The 27,052-nt window shown below is 43.5% G+C and overlaps 1 protein-coding gene across 3 annotated transcripts in view; it reads right to left on the bottom strand.

Annotated features, from left to right (window-relative positions):
- The window catches only part of GPRC5B (G protein-coupled receptor class C group 5 member B), a 123,882-nt gene that overhangs the window by 58,411 nt on the left and 38,419 nt on the right, over positions 1-27,052 (bottom strand). For all 3 annotated transcript variants that reach the window (XM_068244796.1, XM_068244798.1, XM_068244797.1), the window contains exon 3: positions 11,614-11,726. In XM_068244796.1, coding sequence (XP_068100897.1) covers positions 11,614-11,726 — 113 coding nt within the window. The remainder of the gene's footprint in view (positions 1-11,613; positions 11,727-27,052) is intronic.

Below are 27,052 nucleotides of genomic sequence, written 5' to 3'. Positions count from 1 at the left end.
TTATTATTTATGTTGAGCTCGGAGTCCCTTTAACAGGCCATTTTCCACTTGGATGGTCTGAATTAACACATCACATTTATTTTGATAAATTAAGAGAAGAAAACACTCACTGGCACTAAATGCAGGCAGGAGAAGTGGAAAGCAGGATCAGTATTTCAAGGCTTGTGCACACAGTACAAGCAAAGTCCAATACAATTATAATGAAAGCTGGACGCTGAATAAGTAAAACAATAACTTTTATTGATCTTTTTAGACAAACATGGAAGTGGTACGCAGTGAGGGCACAGGTGGAGCAATGGCCTGGCAGCTGTTTTGCTGTGCTACTGCTTCATCAGTGGCTCAAGTGGTGGCACCGTGAAACAGCCATCAGGCCATTGCTCCACCCCCACTGTGTATCACATCCATGGATGTCTAACTAAGAGGATCAATAAAAGGTATTATTTTACTTATTCATTACCCAGCTTTCCCTATAATCTCATTTATTTCAGTATATGGTACGGCTTTTTCTTTCAGAAAAGATGGAGCTTTCTTTTGGTAGTATTTGAAAAACGTAAGTTTTAAAGTCATCCCAGGGCAATAAGTTCACAGACGGGTCCTTAAAATACGTATGGCTGTGGGGAGGAGGCTGTATATACACGTTTATTGATATTCTCTGGCAATCCATCCACAGACCTACCCTGAATATCAGTAAGGGGGTGGGGGATCCATCCCCACCGGTCATCCGGTAGGCTTGCATGGATAAACATTTAATAGTCCAGCAACTGCCTAGGATTTTAGCAGCCTCTGATCTCTAGTTCTGGGAGTACTGATCACGCTGCCTACTATGGTAGGTACCTGCATATACGTAAAGCATGCAAAGCCCCCCTGTGCTTTTACATACTCAGATCAATAATGCACCATTTGTAAAGCATATTGAGCTTGTATACACTGGATGCCAATGGTTGTATTATTAATGCCTTTTAACTAGCAGAGTCAGAAAAACAAAAGGATACTATTTAATTCCTAACTTGAATGAAGCCCTTGTAATGCATCCATTAGACGGTTATATCTAGTGTTTTGCAATGAACATTTTATGGCATATGGTCACATGTGTTCATGAGCTGATTGATGATGATAGAAAATTAAAAGGAGACCACCTCAGGGCTCTTTAGACTGTCATGTGCAATGAATGGTATACATGGATTGTGCAATGTTTTCAGATGACCACAGACAGGGATATCTCATTAAAAGCTTACAGGGATATCCAACCACTGTTTCTCGAGAGACAGAGAGAGGCTAATGACTAATAAGCCTGCTAAAAATCACTCCTGCAACAAGCTGTCTAATGCATCTTCACCCAGAGGATGGCAACCCACAGCTAAGTGAAAAATGATTGATCTGTTTTGGCAATGAGTGAAAATGTGTAAAAAGAAAACAGACTGTGTATCTTATCCATCCTAATTCACACATATCCATATTTTATATGACAATGACACAGGTATAGCATTAGTGCCCTGTATTCAGCATACAGTTTTCATACAATAAAAGATAAAACCAAAAGTGTCATTTTCAGGAACACTGGATTCTTTTTTTTTTTTTTTTGTTACAGCTTTGATCTCCAGGTAAATATGAAATATACAGCATTTAATACGTGAAAAATCAGTGCAAACCATTACATAGGTTTTAACCTTGGAAAATAGGAGTACTTGAACCTTCACTTTGAGGCATTTAGACTCTACTGTACTGTGCAGGACTTATCAGATTCAAGTTGCTACAACATGTGATTGTTTGTTTTTTCAGTGTTTTCTTTAGCAGAGCTTGGTACATCAATTAAATCTGGAAGTGATCTACTGATCCCCTGCATGGCTTATAAACCTCTGAGCAATTCTGGGATGTTTATCCTATGGAAGATTTATCAGGTGTGATACTAACATTTTACTTGGGGACACAGGGGAGGAGCAGCAAGAAATTCAAGGCTGAATACAGCACTACAAAGCAAGCAAGGCAGCAGTTCAACTGATTTCTTTATCAGATTTCTACTTAAAGGGGTTCTTTCGCGAAAAAAGTAGGCAGTTAAAAAATGTGACAGATGACAGGTTTTGGGCCAGTCCATCTTTTTAAGGGGGATTCTCAGGGCTTTCTTTGTTTTCAACAGCATTTCCTGAACAGCAGTTTAACTGCCAAAATAGCAAGATACCTGCCGGCCTCCCTAATCACTTGCACACTATTATGTCAGTTAGATTTTGCAACTGTTTTTCAGGAAATGCTGTTGAAAACAAAGAAAGCCCTGAGAATCCCCCTTAAAAAGATGGACTGGCCCAAAACCTGTCATCTGTCACATTTTTTAACTGCCTACTTTTTTCGCGAAAGAACCCCTTTAAGTCTGAAGGTGGCCACACACGTTACAATTTTTCTGTTCGATTTGACCACAATTCAATTAAAACAATTAATTGTACCAAAAATTGAAAGGTTTTTATTATTTTTCAATCGAGAAATTCAATCAAATTTCTAGTTTTCACGATTTTTTTGAGATTGGACATGTTTTAAAATTCAGACCAATTTTACCAAGAATTGTGTTGTACGTGATGGATTTGCAAATGATCGAATGAGATATTGATAGATGTACAGAGATGGAATATAGTGATAAAAGTCACAGTGGAAAATGTAGTTCTATGAAAATACAAAATGAAAAGTTGATTATTGAGTGAAAGGTTGCCAAGCAGGAAGGGTTTTCTATCCAACCAACTTTTTCGAGCTGTACAATATTTTTTCCTGAAATTGCAGCAATCTCAAACACGTGTGTTAAATCTAACAATTTCTTCAAGACTTCCAATCAACTGAAAAATTAGATCGGATTGGTAGAATTGACTAAATAAAAAAAAACATTGTAATGTCTGTGGCCACCTTGAGTCTGAATACTGCAATCTGATTCATAGAGGACTTCTTCCTCACTGAAAAATCAGTCAGGAGTAGTTGATTGCTTGCGTGTAATGACCTTTTCATGACTTGCTTAAAGTAAACCTGAACTCAGAACTTCCTCTCTGCTCTACAAGATAAGCAACAGCATAAAGACCTTTAAAGAAAAACATTGTTACAGCTTATACAAAGCCTGCAATAAATCTGCAGTGTGTCTACTTCCTGCTTTCATAGATGCAGACATAGGATTAACATCTTCTGAGGCAACCAGCTGACACAGCTGAGAGATCAAATTACAGTTGAGATTAGTCACAGATGAGGGATAATTAGACAGGTTAAACTCTCTAAATACATATTGGGTGCATTTCACTGTTTTCCTTCTGGCCTGTGCAAGAGTTCAGGTCCACTTTTAAGTGGACTTTTAAGTGAACCCAAACTCTTTCACAGCACACAATGAAAAAAGTCTTATTCCACATAAGGCGCGTACACACTCGCTCAGTGGATCGGTCAAAAGCAGCCTTATCAGCCTTCCGACAGGCTGTACACACGGGGAAACTGTCGGCAGAACGGCGGCCCCGCGTGAGGGTCTGACGACCCGTCGTTTGAATGAATCAGGCGTGTGTACGCACCTATAAGGCGCATACACATGCCATACTTTAGCAAACGACGGGTCCGTCAGACCCTCCCACTGGGTGGACGTTCTGCCGACAGTAGCACGTGTGTACAAGCTGTCAGCAGACTGATAAGACTGTCTCTGACAGATCTGCTCAAGTACGGCGTGTGTACGTGCCTATAGGAGTTGCTGAAAAAAGCCACTGCTCTTGGTTTCTTTGTTTGTATTGTCTTATCAGTAGCTGTAAGAAACCTTATGCTAGGTACACACCATACAATTTTGTGTTAGATAGATGGATCGATAGATCATTTCCGTCATGTTCGATATTTCTGATCATTTTTCTAGTCGGTTTCTCATAGAGCTGAATGGAAATTGATATGAAAAGATAAGAGAATCGAGCGGAAAATCGACTGAAAAAACGCATCGTGTGTACATTAGAGATCTGCTTGTAGAGATGCGGTACTCTGCTATTAAAGGGCAACTGAAGCAAGAAGGATATGGAGGCTGCGATATTAATTTCCTTTTAAGCAATACCAGTTGCCTGGCAGTCCTGCTGATCCTTTTTCTCTAATACTTTTAGCCAGAGATGCTGAACAAGCATATGCAGATCAGGTGTTTCTGACATTATTGTCAGATCTGAAAGAGTAGCTTCATGCTTGTTTCTGGCATTATTCAGACACTACTGCATCCTAATAGACCAGCAGGACTGCCAGGGAACTGTTATGGTTTAAAAGGAAATAAATATGGCAGCCTCCATATATTTCTCACTTCAGTTGTCCTTTAAGTAAAGACTGAGGCTTAAACTTTTCTGTGCTCTTTTGAATGTAAATCCAGGTTAAAACTTCAGGTTTAGAGGAAGTTTTGAGTTTAGATCTAATTTAAGGGAGCAGAGAGAGGAGTCATTTATTCATGGTCTACAGCGCCACTGAAGATACTGGCACTGTACAAATCCTTAATAATAGTAATAGTTAAGCTGAGGCTTAATCAGTGACAGTGTTTTGTTTAAGGTGAGTAGGGATGCTCATTCGGATTCCCTGGAAATGCAATTTCCGAAATTCCGATTGGAAATTGCATTTCCGCATCGGAATGCGGAAATCGGTAATGCAAGTGCCGTAGGCGGATTTCCGCCGGAAATCGCGGAAATTCCGCCCGACTTTAACATCGATTTTCTCAAAAACTATAAGGTCTTTTTGAAAACTTTTTTTGCATCTTGTTCAGAAGATTCTGTTTAATAAACCCTGATAATTTGGTGTTTCTAGGACTTAAGGGGGCTTTTCTATTAACTGCTAAAGTCGGCGGATTTTTACTGTAATGTAAAATGTAGAAAATCTGCATCTGCCTGTTTTCTGCATTTAACATTACAGTAAAAATCCGCCGACTTTAGCGGTTAATAGCAAAGCCCCCGTAGGTCCTAGAAACACCAAATTTAAAGGAGTTATTAAAGAATCTTCTGAACAAGATGCAAAAAAAAGTTTTCAAAAAGACCTTATAGTTTTTGAGAAAAAATCTATGTTAAAGTCGGGCGGAATTTCCATGATTTCCGGCGGAAATTCCGCATTGGAATGCGGAAATTGGTAGCGGAATCGGTAATTGGTACATGACGGAATGCGGATTTACTGCGGAATCGGAAATTGGCATTCCGACCATCCTTAAAGGTGAGCATGGCTACAGTTTAGAAGTCACATCAGCCCATATGTACCACAGCAGTTGACTGACAGGTAGATCCTGCTCAGGTATAACTGACTAATGCATAACTTTCTTATGCAAATCTCAAACGTTTGGAATTTGTTGTTTTTATGCCCATGTGACCAGTGACTGGCTGCTAGTAGGGTTGTTCGTAATCTAAATTTCGAGTAGCACTTGCTGGCCGCGGGAGGGCCACTTACCCACGCTGCCGTTTATAGCTGATGTGCTCCATTCCTGTTCCATGTCGCTTCCATCTTCAACCCGGAATAAGGAAGCATGGGAGTGACGTGGAACGCATCAGCTATAGGCAGCGACAATGGTACGTTAATCCCCCTTCTTCCGCAGCCAGCAAGTGCTACTCGTAATTTCGATAATGAGCAATAATGAGCACAACATTTTTGGGGAGTAGAGAAGCAGTCTGCACACAACCAGGAATAATTTGCAATGAACTCCTTTGGATTATTTAGGATAATGAACTGAATAGCAGTCTGTGAGCTGTCCAAAACTTATCCTCCTATCCCATCATCAGTGACATGCTAGCAACAAGCTTTCACTGAGAGCACAGAGTTGTTCCTCCTCCCTAGACTATTGCTGAGAGATTTAGGCTAGTTTTCCACTGAATGCCCTCCATTTCAATTCTTAGAAACAAGGAAATACGATGATCATGAGGACACTTTTTCTTTTGCAAATCGCAGTGCTCATTTTTACTTGTGCATTGTGGTGTGTTTCTTGTTGAATGGCAAATGCACTTCATGCAGCATTTATTATGCGATTGATATTTAGTGCAATTAAAAGTAATTTTCCAATTGCAACACTTTTGGACCAAAAATCACACAGCAAGTGCAGGGGGGGGAAAAGGATTGTGATCTTCCTTGTGTGCTTTTCATTTTAAATGAAAAACAGTCCTAATTCCCTGTGATCAGAACTACATCCTCCTACATCCTCAACAAGAGGTTTAAAAAAAAATAAAGTTACAGCAAACCTGCACTTACAATAAACTTAAGACACAATAATTGTGTGTATATTAGGAATGGTAAATAGAACTGTGAGTCTTGTATTCTTATTTTCAATAAAAGGACTGATAATTTAATTCTGAAGTGTGAAAAGCAGCCTTGTCAGTGTGACAAAATCTGGTTCAATGAGCTCCCACACAGGAAAAAAAGAGCTTTTGAACCTTTCAGTACTATGCTGAAAGTGGGAGAATGCTGGGTGGGAGATGCTGGGTGGGAGAAATAACTCTGTAAATGGACAATTGTGTGTAAAAAAAAAATCAAAAAAGATTGTCATTTACAGAGGTATTTTTCCCACCCAGCATGGGTATGTGTAAAAATACACCCCAAAACACATTATACTACTTCTCCCGAGTACGGCGATACCACATGATTGGCACTTTTTTGCAGCCTAACTGCGCTAAGGGGCCCAAAGTCCAATGAGTACCTTTAGGATTTCACAGGTCATTTTTGTTTCAAGACTACTCCTCACGGTTTAGGGCCCCTAAAATGCCAGGGCAGTATAGGAACCCCACTAATGACCCCATTTTAGAAAGAAGACACCCCAAGGTATTCCGTTAGGAGTATGGTGAGTTCATAGAAGTTTTTATTTTTTTGTCACAAGTTAGCGGAAATTGATTTTAATTGTTTTTTTTTCACAAAGTGTCATTTTCCGCTAACTTGTGACAAAAAATAAAGTCTTCTATGAACTCCCTAACGGAATACGTTTGGGTGTCTTCTTTCTAGAATGGGGTCATTTGTGGGGTTCCTATACTGCCCTGGCATTTTAGGGGCCCTAAACCGTGAGGAGTAGTCTTGAAACCAAATGTCGCAAAATGACCTGTGAAATCCTAAAGGTACTCATTGGACTTTGGGCCCCTTAGCGTACTTAGGGTGTAAAAAAGTGCCACATATGTGGTACCGCTGTACTCAGGAGAAGTAGTATAATGTGTTTTGGCGTGTATTTTTACACATACCCATGCTGGGTGGGAGAAATATCTCTGTAAATGACAATTGTTTAATTTTTTTTTACACACAATTGTCCATTTACAGAGAGATTTCTCCCACCCAGCATGGGTATGTGTAAAAATACACCCCAAAACACATTATACTACTTCTCTTGAGTACGGCGATACCACATGTGTGACACTTTTTTGCAGCCTAGGTGCGCTAAGGGGCCCAACGTCCTAATCACAGGTCATTTTGAGGCATTTGTTTTCTAGACTACTCCTCACGGTTTAGGGCCCCTAAAATGCCAGGGCAGTATAGGAACCCCACAAGTGACCCCATTTTAGAAAGAAGACACCCCAAGGTATTCTGTTAGGTGTATGACGAGTTCATAGAAGATTTTATTTTTTGTCAAAAGTTAGCGGGAATTGATTTTTGTTTTTTTTTTCAAATACACCTAACAGAATACATTGGGGTGTCTTTTTTCTAAAATGGGGTCAGTTTGTGGGGTTCCTATACCGCCCTGGCATTTTACGGGCCCAAAACCGTGAGTAGTCTGGAAACCAAATGTCTCAAAATGACTGTTCAGGGGTATAAGCATCTGCAAATTTTGATGACAGGTGGTCTATGAGGGGGCGAATTTTGTGAAACCGGTCATATGCAGGGTGGCCTTTTAGATGACCGGTTGTATTGGGCCTGATCTGATGGATAGGAGTGCTAGGGCGGTGACAGGAGGTGATTGATGGGTGTCTCAGGGGGTGGTTAGAGGGGAAAATAGATGCAATCAATGCACTGGGGAGGTGATCGGAAGGGGGTATGAGGGGGATCTGAGGGTTTGGCCGAGTGATCAGGAGCCCACACGGGGCAAATTAGGGCCTGATCTGATGGGTAGGTGTGCTAGGGGGTGACAGGAGGTGATTGATGGGTTTCTCAAGGTGTGATTAGAGGGGGAAATAGATGCAAGCAATGCACTGGCGAGGTGATCAGGGCTGGGGCTTGAGGGCATTCTGAGGGTGTGGGCGGGTGATTGAGTGCCCTAGGGGCAGATAGGGGTCTAATCTGATAGGTAGCAGTGACAGGGGGTGATTGATGGGTAATTAGTGGGTGTTTAGGGTAGAGAACAGATATAAACACTGCACTTGGGAGGTGATCTGACGTCGGATCTGCGGGCGAACTATTGGTGTGGGTGGGTGATCAGATTGCCCGCAAGGGGCAGGTTAGGGGCTGATTGATGAGTGGCAGTGACAGGGGGTGATTGATGGGTGGCAGTGACAGGGGGTGATTGATGGGTGATTGACAGGTGATTGACAGGTGATCAGTGGGTTATTACAGGGAAGAGCAGATGTAACTAATGCACTGGCGAATTGATAAGGGGGGGTCTGAGGGCAATCTGAGCGTGTAGGCGGTTGATTGGGTGCCCGCAAGGGGCAGATTAGGGTCTGATCTGATGGGTAACAGTGACAGGTGGTGATTGATGGGTGATTGATGGGTAATTAGTGGGTGTTTAGGGTAGGGAACAGATGTAAACACTGCACTTGGGAGGTGATCTGACGTCGGATCTGCGGGCGATCTATTGGTGTGGGTGGGTGATCAGATTGCCCGCAAGGGGCAGGTTAGGGGCTGATTGATGGGTGGCAGTGACAGGGGTTGATTGATGGGTGGCAGTGACAGGGGGTGATTGATAGGCGATTGACAGGTGATCAGTGGGTTATTACAGGGAAGCACAGATGTAAATATTGCACTGGCGAATTGATAAGGGCGGTCTGAGGGCAATCTGAGCGTGTAGGCGGGTGATTGGGTGCCCGCAAGGGGCAGATTAGGGTCTGATCTGATGGGTAACAGTGACAGGTGGTGATAGGGGGTGATTGATGGGTAATTAGTGGATGTTTAGGGTAGATAACAGATGTAAACACTGCACTTGGGAGGTGATCTGACGTCGGATCTGCGGGCGATCTATTGGTGTGGGTGGGTGATCAGATTGCCCGCAAGGGGCAGGTTAGGGGCTGATTGATGGGTGGCAGTGACAGGGGGTGATTGATGGGTGATTGACAGGTGATCAGGGGGATAGATGCATACAGTACACAGGAGAGGGGGGGGGGGTCTGGGGAGAATCTGAGGGGTGGGGGGTGATCAGGAGGGGGCAGGGGGGGGATAAAAAAAAAAATAGCGTTTACAGATAGTGACCGGGAGTGATTGATGGGTGATTAGGGGGGTGATTGGGTGCAAACAGGGGTCTGGGGGGTGGGCAGGGGGTCTGAGGGATGCTGTGGGCGATCTGGGGCAGGGGGGGGAGAAATCAGTGTGCTTGGGTGCGACATAGGGTGGCTGCAGCCTGCCCTGGTGGTCCCTCGGACATTGGGACCACCAGGGCAAGAGGCAGCCTGTATAATACACTTTGTAAACATTACAAAGTGTATTATACACTTTGTATGCGGCGATCGCGGGGTTAACATGGGATGTTGCGGCGGGTGAGTGGAGACAGGCGCCGGCGGAGGATCGCGTCACGGATGACGCGATCGCTCCGTCCATGCCCTTACAAGGACCGCCACCTCTGTGGGTGAGCTGGTCCTTGCGGGCTCCGCTTCCCGGCCGCCCCTGTGCGTTAGGCGGTCGGGAAGTGGTTAATAAACACACTGGGGAGGGTACGTGAAGAGTTTATGCTTTATTACATGCTGTGGTTTTTGTGCTTCCCACAGCAGTAGGAAGAGGTAGGTGGGGTCAGGAGATCTGCTCTGCACTGGGGAAGGAAATCCTACTCTACTGGCAATAAGAAGCTACTGTATGCAGCAACTTTCAATATTTTTCAAAGAATGTAAATGTATAAAAATGTATGAACTGCTAATTAATGCAAATGTAATCTGCACTAATAAATGGGAGACTGAACTAAGACTAACTAAAGGACAAGATGATTTAGTAGAAATTTGTGTGTTATAGCAGAGCTCCTCAACCCTGTCCTCAAGGCCCACCAACAGTACATGTTTTGCAGAAAACCACAAACATGCACAGGTGAGGTAATTAGTGTCTCAGCAGAGCTGATTAACTACCTCTGTGGATTTCCACAAAACATGCACTGTTGGTGGGCCTTGAGGACAGGGTTGGAGAACACTGTGTTATAGTTTAACTCTATACAATTATAGAGTCCAAACACTTCCAGGACCCTCTTCTATCTTCATCTATTCCACTACTTATCAGGGTCAGTTACAGAGCGGTTTCAAAAAATGTTGGCTTCGTTCACACTATACGCATTGCGGTGCGCATTTCAGTAATGGGTATGGTGTGCGACACACAAGAACATCAGAATTGCATAGTCTGATGTTCAGACTACATATGCTGCGCAGAAGTGTGATAGCGCATCACACAGCTGCATGCATTTTTTGCCAAAGCACAACAATAATCCATTCACTGTAGTAAAAGGGATCAGCAGCGCAAGGCACCAAAGCGCAGATTGCATGTGATTGCACATATTGCTTTTCGATTGTACGTCATCTGTGTTTGCAAGTGTGAATGAGGCCCATGGTGTCCCTAACAAGGTTTTCCTAGAGCCTTCCTATCAAAAATGTTCAATGTAGTAATAATCTTTCCCGTGGATTGTGGCAATGTCCATATTTGTACCCATAATGTGCCCCTTATAAAAAGTGCAGCTGAATGAATCAGATTGTACATCACACTGAAATGGCTGCTGTGCAGACTTCAGAGTTAAAATGTAACTCCCTTAAAATGAAAATAGAAATACAAGACTGCAAGGAGCTTCTTCAGCACATACAATTACTGCTACAAATACTGTATAATTATCTCATATGTTTATTTTCAGTTTACGTTTGCTTTAAAGAAAACCTGTAATGAAAAGAAAAGCCCTCTGGTGGATACTTACCTCGGAAGGGGGAAGCCTCTGTATCCTAACAAGGCTTTCATCGTCCTCTGGTGCCCCAGCAATCCAGAGCGGCGCCCCCCGAACAGCGGCAAGGTAAATATTTACCTACCGTGATCCTGCACAGGTGCACTGGCGGCTTTTCATTTGGGAAATTGCCAAACCCAAATCGGATCCGCTCTACAGCGCAGGCACAAGTCCTTCGCGCCTGCGCAGTAGAGCGGATCCGATCGGGTTGGCTATTTCTGTCTTAACCTGAATGCAGAGCCGCTATTGCGCCTGCGCAGGATCGCGGTAGGTAAATATTGCCCGCGCCTGTGCACCCTTGTGAAGCCTTGTCGAGGGACTTTCAGGGGAGCCAGCGCTGGATTCCTTCAAGTTACAGAATTTACGGATGCCTCATTGGGGGCCGGACGCTCCGCCCGAGGTAAGTATCCCCCAGAGGGTTATTTTTTGTTTCTTTTTGTTACAGTGTCTCTTTAAAAGTTCACTTACATAGTAGTGTTATACAATCAAAATCACTGACAGTGACTGGCAGCGTTGATGTGTTCAAACTGTTTAGAGAGACAGACAGGTAATTGAACTACTGACAATCATGATTTCTCAGTACTTACTGTTCCACCATTCAGCACAACTGCCATCTCAGTAGGCTGATAAACGTTGCTCCTGAAGGGCGCACTGGGTCTGCTCCCTAAACTGCCATTGCGAAATCCCCCAGCACGCATGGCTGCATGGAAAACAAAGAGCATGTAAGATAAAGTGGTAGCGTTTCACAACTGTACTGTTACTAAGCAGCAATACAAAATAAATAGCCTCCGTACTCAATCAATTACCCCCAATGGCCTTTGCATTCCATCCACCAGTCGCTTATCATATTCAAACAAGTACAACAGCACATTCATTTCCAGCAATCCTTTAACAGGAAACTCAAAACAGCAAGACTAATTGTGTAATGAATGTATTTATGCTTTCATTCTTTTACAGTACTGTAATGTTTAGCAGCCAACTCAAAGCAGTTGAGTAGGGAATGTAACTTCAAAACATTCACACAATACAGCACATATGACCCTTAAAATGTACCTGAGATGTTATGGATGTGTGTATTTATACTTACTTGCAGCTTCCTCCAGCTCCACGAGCTGCGTAGGCTCCCTCGCCGTTCTCTCCAGCCGCTCCGTTCTTGTGCTATTAATCTGGCCAGTTGTGCGCTCCAGCGCATGCCCAGTTGCGTGCAACTTTGTGACGCTTCCGTGCCCGGTAGTGTTCTGTTCCTGTGCATTACTACAGCGCAGGTGCAGAACCCTCGCAGCTGAGAGAATGCGACGGTGGGCGCGTGTGCAGCAAAGCCACACAGGCGCAGAAGAGCACAGCCGGCCAGATAACAAGAACGGCGAACAATTATATATGGCTCTTGGCTTAAAAAGTTTGGACACCCCTGTCCTAAGTGATAGTCCCTGATAGTTTTGGACAGCATTTCCTTATACAAACATGGTTTAGGTGCTCTGCAGATCAGCATGTTTTGATCGATGGATAGAGGAGAAATAAAATCAAGAGGGAGTAATTTCCCAGCATACAGCAAAATGACAATACATGAATACAAGAAAGACCAGATCAGGCAGCACAGTAGGAGTACAAGGTAATGCTTAGTCAGTCAATGGAGGGGAGCATGGAGATTAGGCAAGTTGGGTTCACTCAGATGCATAGCATGGGTTCACAGTAATGGAGGTGCATGATCAGGTAGGACACAAAAGGAGGAGGACCCTGCCCAAAGGCTTACAATCTAGAGGGAGAGGTAAGGACACGGAAGGTAGGGGACCAGAGTTCAGCTGTGGGTTTAGAGCACTTGTGAGGGGTAGTAGGCCAGAGTAAAAAGGTGAGTTTTGAGGGCTTTCTTGAAGATGTTGAAGGATGGGGCTGCCCTAGTGGGTGGAGGTAGGGAGTTCCATAGTGTTGGAGCAGCTCTTGAGAAGTCCTGGAGGCGTGCATGGGACTGGGTGATGCGGGGGGGGGGCGGTTAGGCGAAGTTCATTGGAAGAGCGGAGTGAGCGGCTAGGTGTGTACCTCTGAGTAAGATCAGAAATGTAGGTTGGACAGGTTTTGTGGACAGATTTGTAGGTCAGACACAGTATCTTGAATCTGATTCTGGACTGGATAGGAAGCCAGTAGAGGGATTCAAGAAGGGGATCCGCCGTGGTGGAGCGATGGGAGCAGTGGATAATTCTGGCTGCCGCATTTATGATGGACTGCAGTGGGGCTGTTCGGGTCATAGGGAGACCAGACAGCAGGGCACTGCAGTAGTCAAGGCATTACAAGTGCAATTGGGCATGGTTGGGATGTCCATAACAAGCTGTCATCAGATGGCAGGGGACACACTTGGAAAAGTCACCCAAAATAATATTGAACAATTGTTTTAGGCAATCTACGTTACAAGTGTGTGCAGGCCTTAACCATTGTGTGAAAACAGATGGGCAGCCATCCTGGCTATTGCAGTCTAAGAAAGGGTTTAACCCGGAACAGCGGTCTGTTACTGCTGCCAGACCACTTATAGAATAAAGAGCTTCGAAATATATTCAGCGGTGTCGACCCATCTGTTTTCTTACATTGGGGCTCCCCAAGAGGCACTGGGTTTGGGTTTTGGCACGCTCTTTTCTTTGCCCGTCGGTGCTCCCTTCCATTCTTTTTTGGCCTTAAAAACCATGACAGTTCATTAGCTCTCCAACAAGAAAAAATATAGTAAACTATGTGACTGATTTTATTGTGATTGATTTTTAAGCCTCCGATTGCCTGGTTTCGATAACATGTTCAGTCTTTAAAGGGAGAAGAACTCAGGTGCTCACATGATAATGAGCAGCTAGTTAGAGAACTTTCACAACAAACTGATCTATTGGTAATGATAACCTTGGTGCTTTCTCCAACCCTGACGATTAACTCTAATCCAACCCTAGACTAACCTACATCTAAAGATGGCCATTCGCGTTTTTTTAAGCACTTGTCAAAAAGACTGATTAAAAACAACTTTTTCAATGATTGTTTTACAGTTGATTTATATGAATGCGATTTCAGATTTTTCGCTAATGTGAATCAACAGAACTTGCTACTCTACCGCTCATTGTAAACAAAATAACCGATCTGAAATAAATTCAGTTGAAACTTTTTGATGTGCCCCAATTTTAGAACCTCAATTTTTGTTTTTATAAATCATCCTCTGCAGATGTCCAGGCACAATCAGACCACCTCCAGAGTGGCCCATTTTTATGGACCAACCCGTTGTACATACAGGCACCCATGATAGAGCATTTCTTTAACTTTAGTGGAAATAATTCTGCCATTGGACTATTGGGGGGAAGGGGGGGCATTAGATTTGTATATTTAACTTGTCTCATCACTTTCTCACAGGCCTTGGCTGTGGTGTCTGCAGGAAATCCATAGATTGAGATAGATGTTCTGTGTAGCTAAAAAAACTGATGTATTGGGTGTCTGTGTCTGCATACCTTTACAGATAACTGCTTCATATGTTTATACTCCTTTTCTAGTCTGGATAATTATTTATAAAGAAAATATTTATTTAGAAAATAAGCACTGACCACCAATCACAATGTGATATATGGTCTTCTATAGCCCTTATATTCGAGTTTAACAATACCAGTTACATTATGAGGAGACAGCAACAGGGATGCAGAAACCCCAACCTTAAACCGAATGCCATTATTGCTAACAGAATGTGACCTTGTCAGATGGGGTTAGAGGCATATCAAGTAGCTGTTTTTATGCAGGGCTTTTACAATGACAGTCCAGCAGTAGTACCAGACTGCAGGAGACAAGGCGCACTGCTAAAATTGCTATAATGATTTTGTCTGTCAGTTATAATGCCCATTAAATGATTTCTGCTAAGACCTACAAATTAAATGGATAGCTTGAAAGGTCTACAAAAGGTGAAAGCTCCACACTTAATGATTGTCTGGAGATGTACTGTACTCTGCTGCTGTTCTACAAATAACATTTTTTACAACAACTTATAATGTCTCTTCTGTGAGGTGCAGTTTAATATTTTACCTTTACATAATAATCTCCAACATTAACAATTAACCTTTAAAGTGACCAAGAAGCAGATTCATGCATATGAAGGGTTGGAATCCTGGCTAGGGTCTGTACCTATTCAGTAAGGAATTCAAGGCTAGACTCCCTAACACTGCAGGATGGCCTCTTGAGCGCATCCCAGAAGCTGCTTCTCTTCAGCACTTTGAGTCAGACAGGAGAAAAGTGCTATACAAATATTCACACTTATTTCACTATTATGCCCAAACTAGAAGTGCTTAATAACAGCCCAGATACAGTTTCCTACCTTGATCCAGTTTTCTTTTGTCTTATCCAGCCATATGAAAAGATCATACAGGTTAACCAAATCTAGTTGCTGTCTCCAATATGATTGCTCCACCATTTTCTGGTGACTCATGCAGTTTACTTTCCATCTATGGGCATAAGGAGTGACCAGGGGTAGTCACTATCATGTTTCCCCGAAAACAATACAGTGTTTTATATTAGTTTTTGCTCCAAATGTTTTGCTAGGGCTTATTTTCAGTGGATGTCTTATATTTCTATGAACACACAAGTTCCTGTGCCGTGTGCCCTCCTGCCTTCCCCACTGTGCTACCTCTTCCTCTGCAGGATCCACCTCTTGTGTGCCCCTGTGTCCCTCTTGTACCAGTGTCCTCCTCGATCCCCTAAACTCCTGTTTCCCATGTAACCGTTTGTCCTCCTGCTGTCCCCCTAATCCTCTTCTGCCCCCAGCTCATGCTGTTGTGTCCCCAATCTTTAGCATATGGGGAAGAAGTACGGCAAATTGTGTTTCTACTGGAGCTGATGATCTCGTAGGCGGGACCATGGCTCGGTTATTGGGCCGATCACTGCACTCCGAGTGCAGTGATTGGCCCAATGACAGAGCCTTGGTCTTGCCCGCAAGAGCATTGTCTGCAGTAGAAACACAAGTTGCCGTACTTTTTTCCCCTTACTGCAGCTAGGGCTTACTTTCGGGGTATGGCTTATATTTTGAGCATGCTCAAAATTCCTGCTAGGACTTACTTTCAGGCAATGTCTTAATTTCAGAGAAAAGGGTATATTCAGCTCCACTACTCAGCAGTCAAATTGAACTGTAGGATTTTCATATGACTCAGGCGGAGTTCATACAAAACCGCAGCCACAGCGTGGAAGGTCACAATAAATCTGAAGAACCATTTTGTTAAAGTAGCCATACATCTAGTGATTCTGATTCAATCGACAAAACGATCGACTTTATTGGGCGATTGAATTCAGTATGGTTCATCGAAAGCCTATTAACTAGTGGCCCACATACTACAAGCGATATCCTATGTGATTCACCTTCACATTCGATCTGACCGATGTTGAGTCTCCATGCTCTGAATGCAAAAATAGATTCAGAGTCGATCGAATGACATGTGAACAGAAGACTATTCCTGTGCGATTGACAGATATCTTGCATCCTGCTCGATCAACTAAGATGGTCTATTCGACATGGTATCAGCCACTTTTCATCAATTGAGCGTACTGCGACACACTTGATTCTCTCTTGATTTGATAAAATGGTCAAATCAAATGGTCGATTGTACAGCCAAATCAATAGATGTATGTCCACCTTTATCCATTTGTGTCCACTGCAGCAAGTGTTACAACAAACAACAAGCTGCCAGCTATTGTGTCCCCAGTGAGGGCTGAGGACACAACAGAGAGTAGTGCTGGATCTAGTTGTGGAAACAAATTAAGTTGCAAAGCATGTGGCCACAGCACAGGGACACATTTGCCTACACCTGCACCTAAAGTCCCTACTGCTCTCCCAGCTGTTTAGTTCAAGATCGCTGTGTGCCAGAATATTGTCCCCATAGCTGAGTGGAGCAACATCAATGTCTCTCATGCCTTTTCCCAAGTAGCATCTGGTTTTATAGCTCAGCATGCTATAATCACTTGCACCCTCTTTTGTCTTTGGAACAGCAGGAATTTTGTAATGTCCGACTTTCTGCTGGAAGCACTAGTGAGAATGGATGTAGTCCATCTCTTTAGGCTTTTATTGTTTCTGTTGGCATGGTTGCACATGTGGTGTCTGGCAAAATCATGGAAGATGGAACTTTGCATTACATTACAACAGTGACAATGGTTGAACTGAAAATGGTTGTGGCTGGATGGGTCCTATAGGTAAAATTGGATCTATTGATATGTCAGTTATGTCTGTTGAAAATGGTATGCTTATGTGTCTTGTGTGAACCTTAGAGTCCTTTGACACTTAATAGTTGACTAATAACAGAGCAACTGTTTAAGTTATTAGTCAACGGATTTCCAAAGTGTCCATGTTTTCCTTTGGCTCAGTTCCCACTATCTGAGTTTTAACTAAATGCTTTTTCACAATGCCCAGCTAAGTAGAGAGAGAAAAAAAAAAGAAAAGAATACTAACGCATACCAATGCATTAAAGTGATCCTTAACTAAAAATAAAAGCAAGAGTTTCACTTACCTGCGGCTTTGAGCTGCAAATCCCCCCCCCCCCCCCCCATAACAGTGGATTCATACAAACGAATCTACTACAGAATCACTGATCACTGTAGAATCACTGTAGTATACCCAAATGTGTGGTTAGTAAAGTGACACTCCAGAAGACAAGTAGTAACATGCTAAAACAATTTAAAGGACAACTGTAGCAACAGGGCTATGGAGGCTGCCATATTTATTTCCTTTTAAGCAACCCTAGTTACCTGGCTATCCTGCTGATCCTCTAGCTCTAATACTTTTAGCCACGGACCCTGAACAAGCATGTAGCAGATCAGGTGTTTCTGACATTATTCCCAGATCAGACAAGATTAGCTCCATACTTGTTTCTGGTGTTATTCAGATACTGCAGGGCTGTCAGGCAACTCGTACTGCTTAAAAGGAAATAAGTATGGCAGCCTCCATTGCCGTCTTGCTACAGTCGTCCTTTAAGTACTGCCAACAAAGCTGAAGTTAATAACCTGGACCAGCAGGGTAAAAAGGGAAGGGGGGGGGGGGGGGAGGGTGGCAATTATTAAAAAATGCAAACTACATTTAACAAAATAAGTACAATTAAAGTGACTGATCTGTTACATCACTATATTACATTCCTAAATGTTGTAATAAATTGTATCCCTGAATTTGAGAGATATTAAGTGGTACAAAGAAAGCACACCTGAACTGGGGAATAATTTATTTTTTTTCTTACATATCTGGGGCTTCTTCCAGCCCCCCATAGCCTTCGATGCCTGTCAGTGTCCTCCGGGTCCCGTTTGTTGTGCTGCTGCCAAGCAAATTAAAGTCTTGTTGCAGCGCATGCTCTGTTATGGCCCATACTCACGGGCTACAATTGTCGGCGCAACCACGTGGCACGCGCGTGTTGCGCCGACAGGTCGCCCGTGAGTATGAGACGTGCACCCCGAACCGTCACTCGTCGCTGCTGTCGCCAGCCGATTGGCGGCGGTCAATCGCATGGCGACAGTTGCCGCCGCAACTTCGCCGCAACTGTCGCTAGTCCGCGTGTGTATGCGGACTAGCGACAGCAACCAATACACAATACACGGCGCTTCCGGCGAGGGGGAGGAACGTCGGCGACAGCTTCCGTCGCTGCACTAATCCCTCTTCCGCGTGTGTACGCAGAGGGACCTGGCGACAAGCTGTCGCCGGCCTGTCGCGCACACGCTCCCGTGTGCTAGCGACAGGCCACAAAAGTAGCCCATGAGTATGGGCCATTACAAGTGTTTATGACCAACACATGCACATAAAACTCTCAGCTATGGAAGCGCTATTAAGGAGGTGGCTGGGACAGAGCATGGCCATAGCCCACGACTCAGCTGGGTCGGAAATGTTATTTAGGATGACAGCAGCACAATGTAGGGGACATGGAGGATGTGGATGGGCCTTGAAGACTACAGGGGCTGAAAGAACCCCCCAGGTAAGCGAAAACCTACTTTTTTCCCCAGTTCAGGTGTGCTTGAGGCTACTTTCACATATTGTGCGGTACGATCATCCTGCGGCAGGAGAGCCCGTGGCAGGACAATCGCACCGCACCATATTACGCTGCATCCCTGGATTAATGCTACTCTCAATTGTGTACAAGTCTCCATAGACTTACATTGCCCTTGTGACGAGCTCTGGCGGGGAGAGTACCACGACGCATAGCATGGTATTATTCAAAAGGAAAGAAATAGGTCAGCCTCCATCTTGCTAGTGTTTTTTTGTCCCCATGAGAAAGTTAGCTTATTATTTAATAGCATTTGGTTAATTTTGGTGTTATACTCATTTCCACTTGTGCACAAGCTTTTCCTCCTTTTCTTGCACTTAACTACTAGTGTCATTTTGTGCATATGCTAACAGGTTCATTCTAGTCCTATTTATTGGAAAGAGTGTAGCTAGGGAATTAATAATTACACAGACATCTGTATTTAGGTGAATTGTTTAATCAGACATAAGTAATGTACCGTAATCTTGTTCAGTTAGTCTTGTGAATCACACACCTTTTGCCTTCTTTTATAAAGAATAAAGTGACACTGCTACTGACAGATTTAACGTTGGAGTTTACGGTGCCACCTGTCTGGTTACTGGACAGCGAATGTAAATCAATTGTCCAGCAAGCAGACAAATGCTACAGAAAGCTCCAGTTATGAAATACAAAATAATGCCAGTGTGATAAACAGGTATGTGGCTAGATAATATCAACATTTCTGGCAGGTGAATCAATTCACATACACATTTTTCAGTTATGTTTTATCGGTCTATCATCTGTACGTTTACATTGTCGCATTCTTCTGGTTCCGTTGTAGAGCCACAAGATCTAACTACAACACTTTTCAGAAGAACTTGTAATGTTATATACAATGGAGATAAGCAATGGTATGCCATGAAAGAACAAGGATGTGCTTTAACGGTACTCATTGTGCAGCTGTGTTGTGGTTGAAAAGATTCTCTAACCAGGTGCTTGTGCTTTGCGTGTGCGTCAGGTTCAGCAAAGACTGTCTGACTGTTTCTGTTCAGTAAGCATTAACAGAATCTGCAAAGTACGCTTCCCAGGTGATGTGAAGTTGTTTGAAACTCGGCAGCAGAAATCAGCCAGCTACTGATTGTGCATTTCTATGTGAATTATTGCTACAATATAAGGCCTGATGTTGTGGTAGATCTTGGTGCGACCCTTTAGTATTCACTGTGCAGCCCCAGGACATTGTTTTTTGGAACATACAGCCCACTCCCATGTGCAGTGCTTGTCCAGTTAAGAAACACACAGCCATATGTAACAGTCTTCAGTAACACAAGATTGTTTCCCAATTCAGTAAAAAAATGACCACAGTGGACAACTTTATTCTACTTTCCTATGAGAATGTAGTACCCAAGACCAGTAAATGATTAAAATGGTAATCATGGATTGCAGGATCTTGGCTGTGGCTAGGTTGCAAGGTCAAGACCAGTGCTGAGTAGCTACAAATGTAATATGCTGTCCTCTGGAGATGTCAGGGGCTGCACTTGAGACCCTCTGTACTTGGTGACTTGATCACCATTGTGCTAGACAATTGCTTTTAACCATTCTATCTCAACAAATCTTATTCAACTGTGTCTGTGTTCGTCCATGATGTACTATCACAGTAACATGAAATTGCCAAGTCAAATACAGTTGGCTTCTCGTCATTTTACAAAATAGTCTAGACATTATCTATGTGATCTGGGTTTTAGGGGACTACAGGAGGCAAAGTTTGGCCCACAATAGGTCTGCTGACCAGCATTTTTTGATGGAAAACAAGCAAAACTCTATGTGACGAACCAACCTGTTTTCAATGTGCCCATTTTGACACACAAATCTGAGAGGTACAATTTTCTTGAAGAGTTGATGCCTTGGTATTCATCTGATAAATAAAACGCATCCACTCTTCCAAGTGGTAGTGGACATCACATTTACAGTGTATCCACTCAATATAGATATGGTAATGATGGTTGTCATGTAAACATAGACTTAGAGAACTCCTGTTGGAATGGGCTGTTCCAACACTACATTTTTGATAATCAAATAATAATATAATAATCAAATGTCACTATAAATGATTATATATCGCCTGCCATTTCTATATACCATACCACTCTCTGTAATTGTATGTGTGATATATACTATTTATCGTTCGTGCCAGCTTATAGTTGTGGCTTGATAGTGTACTGATTAAGGGCTTTACCTCTGACACAGAAGATCAGGATTTTGAATCCTAGCTCTTCCTGTTCAGTAAGCTAACACCTATTCAGTAAGGAGTGCTTGGGCTAGACTCCTTAACACTGCTACTGCCTAAGGGCTCTTTCACATTAGGGCAGATTTTCTGCGTTTCAACGCAAAGGATAAAGTTTGCGTTACCCAAGGTGAAATGAAAGTCCATAGACTTTCATTTTAGCTTTCACATATAATGCAGCCTTTTTGTGCGTTGCGTTCCACTGCACCCAGGCGCAGTTTTTTGGCCAACGCTAGCTTTATGCGTTACAATGTTAGTCAATGTAAAACGCACACTATGCGCGTTTTTAATCCGTTAACGCAGGCAATCAGTCCCAGAATGCAACAGAGGAACAATGTAGAAAGTTGACAACTAAAAGAAAAAAAAATTACCTGCGTTTTTCTATGTGCAGTAACGCATTGAAAACGGATTAAAAACGCACACTCACTGCAGTGCAACGCATATCAAAACGCAGTAAAAGGCATACAACAAAACGTATGCTTTGAGCGTTCTCCAACGCAAGCTCTGATGTGAAAGAGCCCTAATGAGCATGTCCTAGTGGTAGCAGCTCTGGTACTTGTCTGGCAGGAGAAAAGTGCAATATAAATGTTCTGTGTCGTGTCTTGTCTTGTCTGCCAGTTCAGTCAGCAGTCTGCAGCTTACAAGAGATGATGATGTCAGACAGGGCATAGGCATGTAAATAAAGAAAAAGCCAGCTGTCAGTTTCTCAGTGTGAGATCTGGGATTCTGCAACACAACCACAAACACACACATTACTGCTTCCAGTGACAAGTCCTGCAAATCTATAGCTGAAATCCATAGGGCACTGTTTCTGATTATCATTCCAGTGCCTGACTGAAATTCATCTCTTTTTAAATGTACCCATTTCCTGGAAAGATGTCCTGACAGAATAATTACATTGGAAGTGGCTTACATTGTAGCAACTGTAACAAATAAGCCGTCAGCCCACCCAGAAGTTCAGCTGTAGGTAAGGTATGGAAGGCTCAGCCACCCCTGACTTCTCTAATCTTATCTTATATCTGTTACAACATGGAGCAAGATCTTCCTGCCATGTCTCCTGGCTCTGTTCCCAGAGTGATGGGTGTTCTGGTCCATCTTGGGAGATTTCCCCTCCTTGTGTCAGCATTCCCAAAAGACATTAGGTTAAAGTGATCCTACAATAGATTTCTACAAATAAAAATGGCCTACAAGCTCCATTTACTCAAAAGAGGCTTTCCTGACCCTCGAGAGCCTCTCTACAGCTCTAACATCAAACCTTAAAGCAGATCCGAGATGAAAAACTATAACAAGTAAACTTGTCTATATATATCTATATAAGTTTAGATAATTTACACAGCAAATCTAGCTGCAAGCAGCTTCAACAGTTTATGATAATTTATTCCTGTGATACAATGAGAACACTCCCCCCTCCCCTCAGCCTCTGAAATCTCTGGATAGTAACCTGCTCCTCCTGCCCAGACTGAGCTCCCAAAAGCCCTTGCTACATGGGTCTGAGCGCCTTGGCATTTTGGAGAAGCTGTGGGCGAGACTTGTTTAGTTTATAGGGAATTAGAGTATTGAAAAAAAAAAAAAAAAAAGGATTTGGCTTGAGGAATGCCCTATAAACTATATGTAAGGAACACAATTATGCAACGAATAAAAGTTAATCTCAGATCCACTTTAACCCACTTTAGGAAGCCGTGATGTGCTTTGGGTCCTATGGGAGAAAAGAGATTTACAAGCTGCTGTTGTTGAGAGCACAAGAGTCCAATCTGGATAGACAGGCTATGCAAGCTTCACCACCAGTTGGTGGGCAGTGTCCACTAGTGTTCCCCAACCCTGTCCTCAAGGCCCACCAACAGTGCATGTTTTGTAGAAATCCACAGAGGAAGTTAATGAGCTCTGCTGAGACACCAATTACCTCACCTGTGCATGTTTCTGGTCTCCTGCAAAACCTGTACTGTTGGTGGGCCTTGTGGACAGGGTTGGGGAACTCTGCACTAGAGGACTGCTTTAACTCGCCAGCATTTACCAAACCTTAAACGACCACTATCACAAAAAAAACCTGCAAAATGTAAAATACATTTGCAGTTTTTCGCAATACACGGAAGATGCTGGCGCTATGTAAATCCAAAATAATAATGATGTAAGCACAAACATGTAAGCCGTACATTTTTACAAGAGTAAAATTCACTATAAATGACTTTATTCCTATAACCCTATCAATTACAGCAGGTAGTAAGAATCTGTCTGGTTCTGGACTTCATCTCCTCATTGGGGATTCTCAGTATTTTTTTAATTTTTCACTTTTTAGGCATTGGGCTGAGCAACTTCCCTGTGAATCCCCTATTATGTGCAGATGGACTTTCTTTATTACAGTAAGTAACGGCAACATAGAAAATAATAATTTATCGTGTATTTTACTCTGGGACAAGTGTACATCTTATATAAAGGTATGCATGTATTTTAGATGTTAAAACTTTTGTTGATAGTGGTCCTTTAATTGAGGCGAACATGAAATATGTTTTCACCAATATTAATTTGGAAAAGTTTGTGAGGCTGTTGTGATGATCCTCTGAATCAGGATGCTGATCAGGAACTGGCTGCGTGATCATTACAGGTCTGTATGTTGCACTGATGATTCCTCTTGTCATCCACAAATATTAGCATGATTAGTGTTAGTAGGAAATACAGATAGGAGCCCCCACATTGTTCTCACATGAGGTTCCAATTAATTGTCTTGTATTCAATTAGTCCCTGAGGTCCCCCGACTGACTTTACACCAGATATCATTATTTTAAAGGATAGTGGCACACCTCTGCATTTTACCAGTACAGCAAAATATAAAGTGGAAATACAATGTCGTAGTCCATTGTAGTGTCCTCTACCCACAAGACGCGCATGGGAGATGGTCTGCTCATTCATACAGAATGCCCACCTCTTATCTCCCAGAATTACCTAGCAGCTGGGAAAGTGACAACAGCTTCCACTAATGGTTCGCCCCATTTCTATTATTTAAGGATACTGCACTGCCAAAGTTACCGTAACTAGCTGAGGCCCCTGTCAGGTGGCTGAGAGAATTCGCCGCTGGGAGACTTGGGCGCAGGATACAGCCGGTATAGGGCTTATCCTGCTGCTGCACAAGTTCCCGGGGCAGTGGAATACTATTCCCACTTTAGGTCCACGTGGATAGTGGGGAATGATGTAATTCGGCTTCCAACTATTGCTGGAAGGTGAATTACAGTATTTTAAAAGTAACTTCAGCTCAGTCTTCTGATGGCGCCAAAGTTACTGACTGTACGCCGCTATAGCTGTAATTCCTATTACAGTCTATGGTGGCGCCGGTTGCATCCAAGTCTCCAGCACTACATTTGCAGTGTTCACTTGTCAGCTGCTCTGCCTATCTTCAAGATGCTACTATTACCCATGTAAATGGAGAAGGTAGCCAACAGACTAATGCTGCATACACAGAGCAGATCTCCACATCCCAAAATAGTCATTTGTTTGGATGACAGCCTACAGCACCGTTGTAGGTACACATTCATGGGCCTAAGTGCAAATTTTACACTGGGGCACAATTTTACAATGCCCAGCAAAATACTATACTCTCCCACCTTCCAGTATAAAATACATCCTGTAGACAGCCATGGTGAGGATACAGTGAGTTAATCACGGTCCCTAAGCAGAACGCATAGTGGTAATCATTAGGTCTCGTTCACACTATGGGCTTGATTCACAAAGCCGCGATAAATGATCTCGGCCGTGATGGGTTTAGCACGCGAGTTAACTTTTCCCGTTCATGCACTAACCCATATGTTAGCGCGTGAACGGGGAAGTTAATGCACACAAACCTGTACATGCGCTAACCTGTGCGCTAAGCATATCACGGCCGTAATATCATTTATCACGGCTTTGTGAATCAAGCCCTATACGCGCTGCTGTGCGCATTTCAGCAGCATGTATAGTATGCGATTAGCAAGAACAGCAGTGTGATGCGCTATCACACTGCTGCACGCATTTTTGGCAAAGCGCATTGCTGATCCCATTCACAGTAATGAATGGGATCAGCAGCACAACGCACAGCAACGTGGATGACTTGCGATCGGGTGCGCGTGCATCCCAAACGCACGGCCATATGCGTTGCCTAATGTGAACAAGGACTTACTGCTATATCCCCAATGAAAGGCCCATGTGATGAACAAATTGCCCAAATATCACTAAAGCACCATCTGCTCCCTTCAGGATGCCTCCTGCTTGACCAATTATATACAGTGGCTTTCAAAAGTATTCGGCCCCCTTGAAGTTTTCCATATTTTGTCATATTACTGCCACAAACATGTATCAATTTTATTGGAATTCCACATGAAAGACCAACACAAAGTGGTGTACACATGAGAAGTGGAACGAAAATCATACATGATTCCAAATATTTTTTACAAATAAATAACTGCAAAGTGGTGTGTGCATAATTATTCGGCCCCCTTTGATATGAGTGCAGTCAGTTGCCCATAGACATTGCCTGATGAGTGCTAATGACTAAATAGAGTGCACCTGTGTGTAATCTAATGTCAGCACAAATACAGCTGCTCTGTGAGGGCCTTAGAGGTTGTCTTATGCCCCATACTCACGGGCAACATTCTGGCCTGTCGCTAGCACACGGGAGCGTGTGCGCGACAGGCCGGCGACAGCTCATCGCCAGGTCCCTCCGCATACACACGGTGGAGGGACCTGGCAACTGACGCGCAGAAAGCTGTCGCTGAAGTTCCTCCCCCCGCCAGAAGCTAGGGTATTTCCTGCTGGTTGCTGTCGCTAGTCCGCATACTCACGCGGACTAGCGACAGTTGCGTCGGAGTTGCGGCGACAGCAGCGACGAGCGACGGTTCGGGGTGCGCGCCCGTGCAACGCCTCTTACTCACGGGCGACCTGTCGCCGCAACACGCGCACCGCGTGTTGCGGCGACAATTGTAGCCCGTGAGTATGGGACATAAGAGAATATTGGGAGCAACAACACCGTGAAGTCCAAAGAACACACAAGACAGGTGAGGGATCAAGTTATTGAGAAATTTAAAGCAGGCTTAGGCTACAAAAAGATTTCCAAAGCCTTGAACATCCCACGGAGCACTGTTCAAGCGATCATTCAGAAATGGAAGGAGTATGGCACAACTATAAACCTACCAAGACAAGGCCATCAACCTAAACTCACGGGCTGAACAAGGAGAGTGCTGATCAGAAATGCAGTCAAGAAGCCCATGGTGACTCTGGACGAGCTGCAGAGATCTACAGCTCAGGTGGGAAACTCTGTCTATAGGACAACTATTAGTCATGCACTGTACAAAGTTGGCCTTTATGGAAGAGTGGCAAGAAGAAAGACATTGTTAACAGAAAGCACAAGAAGTCCCGTTTGCAGTTTGCCACAAGCCATGTGGGGGACACAGCAACCATGTGGAAGAAGGTGCTCTGGTCAGATGAGACCAAAATGGAACTTTTTGGCCAAAATGCAAAACGTTGTGTGGCTGAAAACTAACACTGCACATCACTCTGAACACACCATCCCCACTGTCAAATATGGTGGTGGCAGCATCATGCTTGGGGGGTGCATCTCTTCAGCAGAGACAGGGAAGCTGGTCAGAGTTGATGGGAAGATGGATGGAGCCAAATACAGGGCAAACTTGGAAGAAAACCTCTTGGAGACTGCAAAAGACTTGAGACTGGGGTGGAGGTTCACCTTCCAGCAGGACAATGACTCTAAACATAAAGCCAGGGCAACAATGGAATGGTTTAAAACAAAACATATCTATGTGT

This window comes from Hyperolius riggenbachi, chromosome 7 (genome assembly GCF_040937935.1).
Source record: "Hyperolius riggenbachi isolate aHypRig1 chromosome 7, aHypRig1.pri, whole genome shotgun sequence".
In the NCBI taxonomy this organism is placed as follows: domain Eukaryota; kingdom Metazoa; phylum Chordata; class Amphibia; order Anura; family Hyperoliidae; genus Hyperolius; species Hyperolius riggenbachi.
The sequence above is the reverse complement of the archived record's forward strand: the minus strand, read 5'-3'. Positions and strand labels throughout refer to the sequence as shown.